The sequence below is a fragment of the Bufo bufo genome, chromosome 4 (genome assembly GCF_905171765.1).
Source record: "Bufo bufo chromosome 4, aBufBuf1.1, whole genome shotgun sequence".
In the NCBI taxonomy this organism is placed as follows: domain Eukaryota; kingdom Metazoa; phylum Chordata; class Amphibia; order Anura; family Bufonidae; genus Bufo; species Bufo bufo.
Window position 1 is genome coordinate 132,034,247 of NC_053392.1, and position 14,856 is coordinate 132,049,102.

General features: G+C 42.4%; 1 protein-coding gene across 3 annotated transcripts in view; it reads left to right on the forward strand.

Moving 5' to 3' along the window:
- Positions 1-14,568, forward strand: part of SCLY (selenocysteine lyase) — a 43,131-nt gene extending 28,563 nt beyond the window's left edge. For all 3 annotated transcript variants that reach the window (XM_040427909.1, XM_040427907.1, XM_040427908.1), the window contains 8 exons: positions 2,172-2,299; positions 5,361-5,525; positions 6,248-6,354; positions 7,864-7,900; positions 8,518-8,601; positions 10,182-10,281; positions 11,776-11,851; positions 13,890-14,568. In XM_040427909.1, coding sequence (XP_040283843.1) covers positions 2,172-2,299; positions 5,361-5,525; positions 6,248-6,354; positions 7,864-7,900; positions 8,518-8,601; positions 10,182-10,281; positions 11,776-11,851; positions 13,890-14,067 — 875 coding nt within the window. In that variant the 3' untranslated portion in view covers positions 14,068-14,568. The remainder of the gene's footprint in view (positions 1-2,171; positions 2,300-5,360; positions 5,526-6,247; positions 6,355-7,863; positions 7,901-8,517; positions 8,602-10,181; positions 10,282-11,775; positions 11,852-13,889) is intronic.
- Positions 14,569-14,856: the final 288 nt, after the last annotated feature.

Sequence of the window (14,856 nt, forward strand, 5' to 3'; positions counted from 1 at the left end):
CTGCATTCATATTGCCGTCTATATGTCCCTTAGGCCTCATGCACACGACCGTTGTTTTATTCCGTGTCCGTTGTTCCGTTTTTCGTGATTTTCTGCGGACCCATTGACTTTCAATGGGTCCGTTGAAAACTCGGCTAATGCACCGTTTGTCATCCGCATCCGTGATCCGTGGTTCCAGTCCGTCCAAAAAATATAACCTGTCCTATTTTTTTTCACGGAAAACGGTTCGCGGACCCATTCAAGTCAATGGGACTGTGAAAAAACCCGGAGGCACACAAGATTGTCATCCGCGTCCGTTTTTTTCCTATCATTTGCATGGCAAACTTGACTTAGTTTTTTTTTTACTTTCCTTCATGTCTGGTGATCCTCCAAAAATAAAGGAAGACACATGGAAACAAAAACGGATCACGGAACAACGGAACCCCATTTTGCGGAACGGAACACAACAACGGTCGTGTGCATGAGGCCTTACTTGCACATCTTCCAAATTGGAGGGAGTATGACTGCAGGATCAGTTCACATGGGGTTTAGGCCTCTTTCACACTACCATTTTGTTTTTTGCGTTCCGTATGCGGAACCATTCATTTTAATGGTTCCGCAAAAAAAAACTAAATGTACTCAGTATTCATTCCGTTTCTGTTTTTCCGTTCCGTTGAAAGATAGAACATGTCCTATTATTGCCCACAAATCACGTTCCGTGGCTCCATTCAAGTCAATGGGTCCGCAAAAAAAAACGTAACACGTACGGAAATGTATCCGTATGTCTTCCGTTTTTGCGGAACCATCTATTGAAAATGTTATGCCCAGCCCAATTTTTTCTATGTAATTACTGTATATGCCATACGGAAAAACGGAACGGAAACAAAAAAACAGAACAACGGATCCGTGAAAAACAGACCGCAAAACACTGAAATAGCCATACGGTAGTGTGAAAGAGGCCTTTTGCAAACGCTTGTATCCGTTCAGAGGGGATTTGTTTGCATTACCATGAACAAAAAAAAAATATATATAATTTTTTTTTTTTTGTTCATGATAATGCAAACGGATCCGTTTTGACTTACACTGAAAGTCAATGGGAGGCGGATCCGTTTTTAATTGCACCATATTGTGTCAGTGAAAACGGATCCGTCACCCATTGACTTACATTGTAAGTCAGGACGGATCCGTTTGGCTCAGTTTCGTCAGACGGACATCAAAACGCTGCAAGCAGCCTGCAGAGCACAATGGAGACGGAACCGGAGGCAAACTGATGCATTCTGAGCGAATCCTTATCTATTCAGAATGCATTGGGGCAGAACTGATCCGCTTTGAACCGTTTGTGAGATCTCTGAAACGGATCTCGCAAGCGGACCCAGAAACGCCAGTGTGAAAGTAGCCTAAGTCTGCATTGGAGCGGTAAATACAAAATGATGTATCGAGTGTAGGAAAATATAGCCGGGGCTCCTGCCTGATAGAAATCAGTGAGATGTAAGCAGCTGCTGCTGATGTCGCATTGCCTAGACCAGGGCTTCTCGGCGGCCAGTGAGCCCACCAGTGCATCGCTGCCACTGGGCATCCAGAGCACATGCCCCAAATCGCCAGGCGAGCATAGTTATTTTTTTATTTTTTTTTATTTTTATTTTTTTGCGGACCTGGCAGAAATGAATGGGTCGTGTGCATCTCTTGTAAGCCACAGGCTGCTTTATGCCTATGGTCGGGAGCTTGCTGAGGACATGGACTGCTGAGACACGAAGAGGACCCTACTGATAGGAATGGGGTTAGGTGAGTTTGAGGTTTCACTTTTTATTTTTAGGGGGGTTCTGTTGATGAGGGGGCTGCACAAAACACATTGCTATATGGAAATACAAAAGAGGGCTGTTACCGTGTGGAGGCATTACTTTATAAAGAGCACAAAAGTAGATTTGAAAGTTGTATCACTTTTCATGTATATTGTGATTAAACATTAATTACCTAAAACCAGAAAACCTCGTCAAAACCATTCAATGTGCTAAGCGAGCACCAATTGTTAACTCCAGGAAATGCTTTTTTTTTCACAGGACTGTGTGTATATTTTTTGTATGAATTAACGTTCATTACTTGTGATGTTAAACAACATTATAATGTCACTATGTTGCTTTTGTATTTTACGGTAATTTACAACTTTTTATTTTTATTTTATTTTTTTAATCTAGAGGTAACCTTTGTGCCCGTCTCTACAAGGACGGGGTGTGTGGAGGTTGATGACGTTGTTGCAGCTCTTCGTCCAAACACTTGTCTCGTTTCAATAATGTTGGCAAATAATGAGACTGGCGTCATCATGGTGAGTGAGTATGTGCCAGATCACAGGCATTAGCCAAAAATACTAGGAGATACTGGTTCATTACTGAAAATGACACCTATTGACCTAATTTTCCTTACAACTCAGCCTGTTTCGATTTAATTTAACCCATCATAATCTTTGTCCCTTCACTTCCTCTTCTATAATGGGAACGAGTTCTTCTTCAATTATCTGTAAACCATATTAAAGGGTTTCTGTCACCCCACAAAACTCATATTTTTTTTTTTGGATAGTTATATTCCTTATAGCGCGATATAGGAGAATATAATAGTCTTACTTACTTTCATGCGGCCGATTCTTTAGAAAACGAAGTTTTATAATATGTAAATGAGGGCTCTACCAGCAAGTAGGGCGTCTACTTGCTGGTAGCCGCAGCAGAAAACCGCCCCCTCGCCGTGTTGATTGACAGGGCCAGCCGTGATCTCCTCCGGCCGGCCGGCCCTGTCAGTATTTCAAAAATCGCGCGCCTCTGGTCATTCGGCGCAGGCGCTCTGAGATGGGGAGGCTCGTCTCCTCAGAACTCCCTCAGTGCGCCTGCGCCGATGACGTCTTCTCTTTCGGTGATGTCATCGGCGCAGGCGCACTGAGGGAGTTCTGAGGAGACGAGCCTCCTCATCTCAGAGCGCCTGCGCCGAATGAACAGAGGCGCGCGATTTTTGAAATACTGACAGGGCCGGCCGGAGGAGGAGATCACGGCTGGCCCTGTCAATCAACACGGCGAGGGGGCGGTTTTCTGCTGCGGCTACCAGCAAGTAGACGCCCTACTTGCTGGTAGAGCCCTGATTTACATATTATAAAACTTCGTTTTCTAAAGAATCGGCCGCATGAAAGTAAGTAAGACTATTATATTCTCCTATATCGCGCTATAAGGAATATAGCTATCCAAAAAAAAAAAAAATAGTTTTGTGGGGTGACAGAAACCCTTTAAAGGGGTTGTCGAGGACTTCAAAAAAATAAGCAGGGAAAATAACCGATACTCTCCTGATGAATCCTCCACTGTTCCAGTGCTGTCGCTCTGTTGTGTTTTGCTTACTTGTACAGCAGCGATGATGTCACATACATCCATATGACCTCCACAGCCAATCAGTGACCTCAGCGGACTTGTACTGTACATGCAGGCATCACCACTGAGGCCAATGAATGGTTGCAAGCAGTTCATGTACAGCAGATTGTCACTGCAGCAAAGCACACAATGACCAGCAAGAGCAATGGGAGTGGGGGGCCAAGATTACTGGCTGACCATAGCCTTACATCATCAGTAGGAAGCTTGGAGGAGATTACCCAAGCACAAAATACACAAAACTAACACGCTGAAAACCAGTGCATCCTGGGTTGTTGTTTTACTCAGATTTTTTTTATAATTCAGTATACTAAGGCCCCTTTCACACGGGCGAGTATTCCGCGCGGATGCGATGCGTGAGGTGAACGCATTGCACAAGCACTGAATCATGACCCATTTATTTCTATGGGGCTGTGCACACGAGCTGTGATTTTCACGCATCACTTGTGCGTTGCGTGAAAATTGCATCATGCTCCTCTTTGTGCGTTTTTCACGTAACGCGGGCCCCATAGAAATGAATGGGGTTGCGTGAAAATCGCAAGCAAGTGCGGATGCGGTGCGATTTTCACGCACGGTTGCTAGGAGACGATAGGGATGGAGACCCAATCATTATTATTTTCCCTTATAACATGGTTATAAGCGAAAATAATAGCATTCTGAATACAGAATGCATAGTAAGATAGCGCTGGAGTGGTTAAAAAAATTATATTAAACTCACCTTAATCCACTTGATCGCGCAGCCCAGCTTCTCTTCTGTCTTCTTTGCTGTGTGCAGCAATAGGACCTGTGGTGACGTCACTCCGGTCATCACATGATCTTTTACCATGGTGATGGATCATGTGATGACCGGAGTGAAGTCACCACAGGTCCTTTTCCTGCAATCAACAAAGAAGGAGACAGAAGAGAAGCCGGGCTGCGCGATCAAGTGGACGAAGGTGAGTTTAATATATATATATTTTTTTAACCCCTCCAGCCCTATTTTACTATGCATTCTGTATTCAGAATGCTATTATTTTCCCTTATAACCATGTTATAAGGGAAAATAATACAATCTACAGAACACCGATCCCAAGGCCGAACGTCTGTGAAGAAGTTCGGGTTTGGGTACCAAACATGCGCAATTTTTCTCACGCGAGTGCAAAACGCATTACAATGTTTTGCACTCGCGCTGAAAAATCGCACATGTTCCCGCAACGTACCCGCACCTTTTCCCGCTACGCCCGTGTGAAAGAGGCCTAAAACAGAGACAAGTCTATAATGACGATTGATGATGATTCACATTGGAAGCTGTGGGTTTTACTGCAATTTTCCTTCCCTTTTATTAGGTGTTTAGCTCAAACTTGATCAACCATTTTCTGGCCAGAAGCTTTACTCCATTCCTGAGCAGGCACATTTTCAAGTTTTAGCCATATACCAATTTAATATTAAATTCTTCTTTTATTCATGTTTTATTCTCTCTTGTCTCCAAATACATAAGACTTCCATATTTTGCAATATATAGTTTACTTTTTTAACCTAAAGAAGGAAAAAAATACAAAAACAAAAAAAAAATCCCCTCCACATCTTGCCATAAATTTGGAATATTTTACTTGTATAAACCACATAGGCCTAATCGGACATCCCAAAACTGCTGGATCTCCAGTATCATTGCATTTATTCACCTATGTCACCAAGCCACTTTGCCTTTTTCATGTGGCTCTACCCTAAAACTGGCAACTATTTATCGACAGATAAATAGCTCATGGTATTGGTAATTAATATTTATATGCTGCAAAAATATCTGCCTTTTTGTAAAGTTGAATTCTGTTGGACGTTTTAAGACATCGTTGTGGACAAACTGGACGTTCATAGTCTACGGGCAGTCAGCAAATTGTTAATTATTTTTTTATTGTTTTAGAAATAATCCATGTCCTGTCATCTACGCTCATTTTAATTAATTTGTATTTGTGGATATTAACTCTCTTACCTGACTCTTCCTTGCAGCCTATTAGTAAGTTATCACATCGCTTGGCACCCATTTCTAAAGAGCGAAAGGCCCAAGGTCTTCCCTCCGTTCTCTTACACACCGATGCTGCACAGGCTCTGGGGAAGGTCAGTGTGGATGTGCAAGAGTTGGGAGTCCATTATTTGACCATTGTAGGACACAAGGTAGGTAGAACTTGTCATAGTCTACAATATTAGACATTTAATTATTATATGAAAAGCCGTCTTTCTGTTTATCCATATGCAGCATATTACCTGTCGGGAGATTCATGCTGTTCACGCCACGGGCAGCATGAGAACTAAATAGGGTTGTACATGACGGCAATGTTTTACTCTGAAGCATTGTGGCATGTTATGGAAAGCCTAGTATAAAAAGGAGAGCGGAATATGGAGGATAATTATCTGGGCAGCTCTCTGCCCTCTTCTCCCCTCCTGACTTGATTGACAGGTCTCTTCCTATACACAGATAGGCAGACATCTGCCAAGCCACGTAGCCACTCGATACTTATTCTTTCCATGCCTGGATTGTTTCTAAACTATGGGATCTCTAAAATGCCACAGTCAAACTTGGCTGTCTGTAATGTGGAGCCTGTCAGGCTTTCATGATGCCGGTGTTAAAGGCATGACTCTCCTCACAGGTTCCTTTTCTAAACCCAGTTTTTTTTTTTTTTTTTTTAAAGGAGGCAGAAGGGGTTTTAAAAAAAAAAAAAAGCATTGCTCATCTCACTCTGTTTTTCCACCACTGCTCCAGTCCCTGTCGCCAACCCATTGCTGCCTAATATCATATATTGTATCCTGTCTTGGGAGCTCATATGTGCTGTCTCTCTGATACTTTTATCATCGTCTTCCATTATATGCAGTTTATTTTATTGATATGTTTTTTGCAGTTTTATGGGCCTCGTATTGGGGCTCTGTACGTTCATGGAATAGAGCACAAAACTCCACTACTACCGATGTTACATGGCGGAGGACAGGAGCGTAATTACCGACCAGGGTAATCAAATATATTTACTACAAACTGTGGAAATAAATTGTGACAACTCAGCCCAAACTCGCCCAACAACTTGGCTGTTTCTCATCTGGAAGATCATAACCTACTGTGCTGTTCTACCAGAGATAATCAGTGGGATCACTTCCATTTTTGATCTGTGATTAAAGGGAATCCACCACTGAGCAGACTGAAGTAAAAACCTTGATGCAGATGTGAAAAGTCTGAATGCCAAAAAGTTGCAGATGATCAGTAGATTATAAACTGTAGTCTTATCAATTCACTATCCAGATCAGTGGAAGAAAATGATTTATTAGCATTACTTACCAGGGTTGTCCAGCCTCTTGATTTTTTGATTTTTTTTTTTGCCAGAAGGTTAGTTCTATAAAATAATAAACTTAGTAATACTCACCTTACCAATCTCCCTCCGCTCCAGTGATTGGCTGCAGTGGACACATGTCCATGTTAACACGGCATCACTCAAGACTGGTAAGCAAAGGCCAGTGAGATGGGACTACCGAGTACAGCCATCTCTGTCACTTCCATAGAAGTGAATAAAGTGGTGGTCACACGTGTGCACCACTGCTGCATTGAGATCAGGGACCAGCTGTAAGACCCCCAGCAATCCTACATTTATCCCCTGTACTGTGAGTAGATGATAAATGTTTATTGAAAACCCTTCTGATTAAGGTTCTAAGGGTTCAATCTCACGCTGTGGCCGGGCCATGGTAACCTCATTCAGATTGCCACTAATTGCAGTGCTTTACTGTCACGATCAGTGTGGGCGGTAAACTCCACACTAAACACCGGAGGGAAGGGGAACAGTAACTGGGCCTGGAAACAAGGGAAGGAACAGGTCACCTCCTAAACGACCCTAATCCGGGCCCTAACTACCTATCAATATGAACAGACCCTGAAGGTAGGAATATTCATATGTTGGATACCTAGGCCCTTATATCCCTATAAGGCCCTGGAATGAGGTTAGGAGCAGAAACAACCCATTCCTCCCCAGATGGACGAATGGAAGTCTTTGTCTCAGGCCTAGATACAAACAACAGGGAATTTAACAAACACAATACAATAAAAAAACAAACAAATTTAGCTGAAAGTAGAAAACTGGCAACTCCAGAAGCACCACAGAGTACAACCAACTAGCTAGTTAGAAGTCAGGAAGAAAATCTATAAACCGCACCTCCAAGAGTGAGAAGCTGCTACTTATGGGAAAGGTGATTTACCAACGAGCAACACCTGAAGCAAGGGGTGTGGCATTCACCAAAACACAGACACAATAAGATCCAGAGGGAACTTGTCAATTTAACCCACGAGTTGCCAATCTCTCCGATCTCCTGGTACCTGCCACGGGAATGTCCGTGACATTTACCTGTACTTGTGGTTTTGCATTAAGTATAGGTGGAGTCCAGCAATTAAGAGTTAATACACAGCATGTATAGTTAGATTACCGTATAACACTTTGTGGATTTATACTGATTTGTAAAGATGTTGTTATTTCTCCAGGACAGAGAATACACCTATGATTGCAGGACTTGGAAAGGTAAGGTTTAAATGTTTTGTATGTATCTGCCAAGTTTTCTTAAAAGGGTTCATCAATAAATCTAGTAGTGTCGTAAAGAGATTTTCTGCGACTAAACATTGGCAGGTAAGGTACAGCATGCCCGAGCTCTGTCCCCCTTTCATTGTTTATTCATGAAGAATGGCTCCAGCAGGCACATGCACATCCTTTGTCCGGCCCCGTGTATGGACATGTACAGTATGTGCAGCACATAATGAAAGTGAAAATCCTGCTCATCTCCACAGACATTTAGGAGTATATGACTCTTTATGACAAAATAAAAAAACGCAAGGTGGTTCTTCACTTCTACTAGCAACTTATTTCCTGCCATGAGAAAGTAAATGTAGCTTATAAAATTGCATAATGTACATTAAACAGCATGGCCTGTAACTACTAAAATGCAGTGTAGATTGGGCCTATAATACTGATGTACATACATATCCCAGTTTGACTCAAGCCTGGTATTCAGTATACAAAATCACCTTTCGTTCCTTATTTTCAGAGAATGATTTGATATAAACCTGGTTTTAGTCTATTCTCAGCTCTCTTTCCTCTGTTGGTTTTCTATGAATTTAAGCAGGGGCTTGTTTTCCTTGCAGGCTGCAGAGTTAGTGAGCCTGCACTGTCCTGCTTATGAGAATCACATGAGAAATGTGCGGGACTATATGGAGGAAAGGTTACAGGTGAGAAGGTTTTCATAAACAAGGTTGTTAAAATGAAATATAATATAGTGGACTTATTGTCCAACAGAAAAACTGACCATTTTACCGACCGAAACCATTTAAAGGGGTTGTCTTGTTTAGAGCCCCACAGCAATCAGCTGATTGGTTGTGTCTCCAGCCCCCGCACTCCTGTCAAACACCCGATACTGGAGGGGAAGCTGTGGCTAGCCATACATTGTAGTATTAGCTGGCAGTCGTTCAAATTAATATCTCTCCACTCTTTGCTTTTAAAATACATCATATGTACAGGGGTTGGCTTCATGAGACAAAGCCTTAAAGGGGTTCCCCAGGAATGGAATAATATCCTCCAGGAATCCATCCTATAACGTGACAAGGGTGGCATTGCCTCTACTTGTACAGCTGCTTAGTGGAGGGAGGGTGATGAGGGGGGTCTTGCTACACCAAGTGCTGGTGCTGCATTCACTTCACGCTGGCGAGATGTGCTGTCAGTCTGCTCAGCCTGAGCAGTATTCTTTATCTTGTGTTCAATTGCTCCATTGCTGTCCACTGTAGAACAAGAACTCTGCTCTACGGTATATAGAGCTGATCCTATGTCATGGCTGAGTAGCCTGACAGGAATGAGGAGGAGAGATGCGATCCTACCCTCTCCTGTCAGGCTGCTCTGCCATGATAGAGGATTGCAGTATTATTCTCTACTGTAGATTATAGTTCTTGCTGTATAATAGATAGTAATGGAGCAATTAAACATGATAAAACTGCAGCACTCGCCAGTCTTCAATTCATGCTGGTTTATTCACTAAAAATTTAAATTTTTGGTGACTAAACCAGCATGAATTGAAGACCGGCGAGTGCTGCAGTTTTATTTTTTATGTATTCTGGATGATTTGGGGATGCTACAGACTGGGCACCACCACCATAGAGACTTTTTGCTATAGATTCGCAAGTGCTGCTACTTTTTTTCTTTTTTGAGCAATTAAACATGATATGTCGTCAGGCTGAGCAGCCTGACAGCATACATCAGTATATCTCAATAGTGTGAAGTCAATGCAGTGCCAGAAATCAGTGTAGCAAGGACCCCTCCCACTGACCCCAACAAAGAGCTGTAGAAGTGAAGGTAACCCACCCTAGTCACATTGTAAGGGGCTTTATTAGTCCATTCCCAGAGAACCACTTTAAGAAAGGGAAGCGGCATTGTTAACAGTTTTTAGTAGTGATCACTGTAGTGTTTACTTCATTATCACCACGCTGACAGATAGCTTTGCATGTGTGCCCGTTTCTCAATAAATATCCCAACAGTGAAAACTATTGAAATGCTTGTCAAATCAGGGGAGAAGCTTCACATATCTGTTCAGCTTTAGTACAGGAATCTTGTAGTGATGTAGAACCGTTCAACCAGATAAAGTCCAGTGGTCGGACTGGACGTTTGCATCAGGATCATTGTATAAAGGTCACTTTCCTGCCGAACATAGAGCATGAGCCTGTTTCTATGTATTAGAACAAGTGACTTTGTAACTGGTCTTTGCCCTGCTATATCCCATTAGTGATGCAAAGCTGCAATATGATTTTCTGCTGTGTTATAGACCGCGTTTGGCAATAAGATCCGGTTTAATTCCCACTTCTCTGGGACTGAACGTCTTCCTAACACCTGCAATGTGTCATTGCTTAGACCTGCAGTCCTTGGTAAATATGTGTCAGTCTTTTCCTAGTGTTGTTTTTTTTTTTTTTTTAAAGGAAACCTCTCCGCTCCTAAGAACCCCATAAACTGGAGTAAGCGGTTTATAGTGTAAGTGGTTATGAGTCTGATTATGTAATTTTTTATCTTCCTACTCAAATACACTATTTCAACACAGTGTTCTAACAAACTAGCATTAAAATACATTGAGAGGACTCCTCTTTGAGTCCTCTCCTTTATGTGTATAAGATGTGGAGTCCTTTCAATGCATTTGACTGCTGGTTTGACAGAGCACAGCATCTAAATGCAAGTTAGTATGAAGATAAAAATGACATAACCAGACTTTCCTCACTATACACCTCTTGCTGTAGTTCCCTTCGCACACCTTTGTGTAAGGATAGTCAAGGCTGTAACATAGTTATGGCAGTCTTATGTACTTTTATACATGGACACGTGCAATTACTGCCAGGAGCATGGCTACACAGTCCTATGCCTACTGTTGTGTTGGCAATCAACCCTAATTTAGACAAGTGATCGCCCGGACATGAGTCACTATGTAACAGCCGGGAGCACTTGGTCCCCAGACTTCTGGGTGAGGTATATTGGCATAGTCTGCTAGTTCAGATGTGTCTTTCCTTATCTTTCCTCTTGACGCAAGTTATTCTGAGATGAGTTTTGTAAGAACTGTCAGCTTTGAAAAAAAAAACGTTAGCATTACTCACATTGAGTAATGCAAATGTTTTTTTTTTTTTTTTTTTAAACTGAGTCTATTGAACAGGGGCTACATAGAAATCAAAACTCAGTACTGCCCCCTCCTACAAGCTTTTCACCCCCCCACGGGCCCCATAGCAACTGCGTGGTCTGCCTCTATTGGCAGTACGCCGCTGCTATTGAAGCATTTTGACACATTAAAGATGTCCTGGAGCCCTGTAAGTCACACTATCAGTCATACCTTTTGGTCCCTTTGTTCATTTTCCTCGCTCCAGAAAAATGTCTTTTGACCATTATGCAAATTAGTTGAAAAGAGCCCAAAAGGTGGTCCCAAGGTGCGAGAGAAGACCAGCAGTGTGCCTGTACAGGATTTAATGAGGACGTGCTGAAAAAGAGAGCTGGAGGGCGTGGAGAAAAAACGCCAAGGGAGGCAGAGGGGTTCCATGTATATAGCCCCGTTAGCCCTGGGAACCACCACTTGGGCTCTTTTCAACTAATTTGCATAAGACTCAGAAGTCGTTTTCGGGAGCTAGGAAAATGAACATAGGGACCAAAAGGTATGTTTGTGGTAGTGTGATTGTCACCTACAGGGCACCAAAACTTCTTTAATCCGTCAAAATGTGGTGACAGACTCCCTTTAAACTGGTAATCCTGCGCCACTCATTGCGGGATATCTCAAGCCAAAAGGTATGGGAGGACACATATTGTAAGTAAAAATCAGTGTAAAGTTAATGCGATTAAACAGCCGAGCTCTCAGAGACATTTTATGTTATGGTGGATGTTCTTTGCAGGCCGTGAGTGGCTTTCACACTGTGATTATCTTTTGGCGAGTGTTGGAGCAGCATGTCACTCAGACAGAGGTGACCGGTAAGCAGAAAAATTTACTAATAGTTATAAAGGGCTTTTTTAATAATGCTTTTTGCGAAAGGAGAGAGTGTAAATGAGGGTGGGCGTTTCTTCCATAATGTTGTTTTCACCCACTGTTCCTCCTCCTGGCAGTCTGTATTGTCATCGTCCTGACAGGACCTTATGGTATCACTCTCTCACTTATTTGATATAGGCAGCACGGTGGCTCAGTGGTTAGCACTGGTGGCTTGCAGCGCTGGGATCCTAGGTTTGAATCCGTCCAAGGGCAACATCTGCATGGAGTTTGTATGTTCTCCCTGTGTTTGCGTGGGTTTCCTCCGGGTACTCCTGTTTTCTCCCATTGGGCACAGCATGATGCTAATGTCTGTAAAGCACTGCAGAATATGTCAGTATATAAGTGCATAAAATAAATAATATACAGTTTACGGCCAACATTCTGTATTTTCTATAGAAGATACTGTGTAATTTAGTATAGTGTGCGAATATTGTACAGAATATATAGCATCAGGCCAGCACACTACAGGTTACCTTTTCCCATTGTTCGAGGTATTTCAAGATGAGTGCCAAGAGATGACAAGCTTACTCACAATGCCCAACAGTAACACAGAGATGGTCACTAACTTTTCACGTAACTTTGCATAAATCAGTAGTTCAAGCGACCATAGGAAACTTTGTAATATATGTCATCATAAAAAAATGCCTTCTTCTAGAGTTATCAGCTGCTCCCGCTCTTTTTCTAAAATGACTTTGTCATGAAGAGCCAACTGATCATTAAAGGATCAGATTACATCATCCAATATAAATTTATGGAGGGAGAGGAGTTAGCAGGAGTTGAGTGAGACAAGACTCCACCTGAGACACAAAGGCGACTGCTGCAGCTAAATAGGAAGTTTTTTCTCAGCCCTAGTGCTATCTGTACATCCATACAGGTCAGTACTTCTTTGTAATGTCCTCCATGGGTAACGAAACTGTAGGGGAGGTCTAAAATGTGTGGTATATTTACTCATAGACTGCATCTAGCAAGCAGTCCAGTAATATCATCTTTCCATTAACTACAGATCAATATAAAACTTAACCTGTATTACTTCATTGATATCTTATCAATTGTGTGAAGAGAACAAAGGAAATCATTCTGAAAGAGTCATGGTATCATCTGTAGTAAGTGGGAAGGTTATATTGTTGGACTGCAGGATGCAGTCAATGAGTGAATGTACTATGTTTGCATTGTAATGTACTCCAGAATGTAAAGCTGCCCATACACCTTTGATAACTGTCAGCCAAATACTAGTTCGGGCCAACTGCTATTTCTCTTGAATCCCCCATAGCTGAGCGTGCATGTGTTCTGAATGGGGCAAGGGGAGAAAGCTGCTGCCAGTCACCACTGATGACAGAAAGAAATAAGGGAATGGAAAGTAGTGTTAACCACTCCTGATATACCTGTTTTAATAGCTTCATGCATTCCCCATGTAACAATTCTGGAGCATCTATTCCTATGGCTCTGTTGTGCCATTCCTTTATAATTTCTACTAGAAGTTATGAATGAATTGCTAGCAGTCTGCAGTAAGGGTACAGAGGGGAGGTAACCAGTTGGGGGTGTGTACCTGTACAGGCTCACTATCCAATCAGTGCTGCCATTGTCAGACTGTACAGGTACACCCCCAACTTGATACCTCCCCTCTGTACCCTTACTGCGGACCGCTAGCAATTCATTCATAACTACTAGTAGAAATAATAAAGGAATGGCACAACATAGAGCCATAGGAATATATGCTCCAGAATTGTTACATGGGGAATGCAGAAAGCTATTAAAACAGGCATGTCAGGAGCGGTGAAAGGTCCTCTTTAATGCTGGTTCAGGCTACACAGGAATTGTTTGTAATCTATTCACAGTTTCTATACAGGCACATAGGTCTTCATGGCAACTTCATTTTATTATTTTAAATGTATTGAAACAATCATAACATGAGCAATGTGAATTTTTTTTCTTGAAGTTGACATTTTTTATATCTTAGTGTAAAATCCATTGTTTCTCCCACAGCCCCTCTCATGTGCTACTGAGTAGCGGTGTGCCCCCTGAGGCAGCACGTGTTGCCATACGCTTGAGTGTGGGCCGAGACACTTCAATAGAAGATGTGGATTTAATTGTTGAAGATCTCAAGCAAGCTGCACAGAGACTGGAAAATAAAGACACTGAAGAAGGGGAACTAAAAAACTGACAGACATTACTGTTTAATTTCAGCATCACCAAGCGCTGTACATGTATGGTGCTTGGAGCTGGGCTTTAATCCAGAACACGGCTATCGTCAGGTCCCCTGCTGTTAGTGACAGCTGTGGGCCCCAAGCAGAAGACATAAGCGTTTTATTACCACTTCTGCCTTTTCCTCTGCTCAGTGCATAGCACTAAATGACTACTATGCATTGAATAGAGGAAGCAGCCATGCCACTTCCTCTATTGGACTGGTGATCATGTGATAGCCGGGTGTCTCGTGAACCAGCAGAGCTGCAGGGTCTTAGCAGACCCTGAATAGCTCTGCCTTAGGCCTCCTGCACACAACCGTATGTCTTTTTCAGTATTCTGCGGGCCGTTTTTCCCAGATGCGTTTTTCCATTTTTTTTCAGTATTGGTTCCGTTCCGTTTTTCCATATGGCATATACAGTAATTACATAGAAAAAATTGGGCTGGGCGTAAAAATTTTCAATAGATGGTTCAGCAAAAACGGAACGTATACGGAATGCATTCCGTATGTGTTCCGTTTTTTTTTTTTTTGTGGACTCATTGACTTGAATTGAGCCACGGAACGTGATTTGCGGGCAATAATAGGACATGTTCTATCTTTCGACAGAACGGAAAAACGAAAATGGAATGCATACGGAACACATAGCGTTTTTTTTGCAGAACCATTGAAATGAATGGTTCCATATACGGAACGCAAAAAACGGTCCGTAACCAGAAAAAAACAAAACGTTTGTGTGCAAGAGGCCTTATACAGTGCACCCACAGGGGG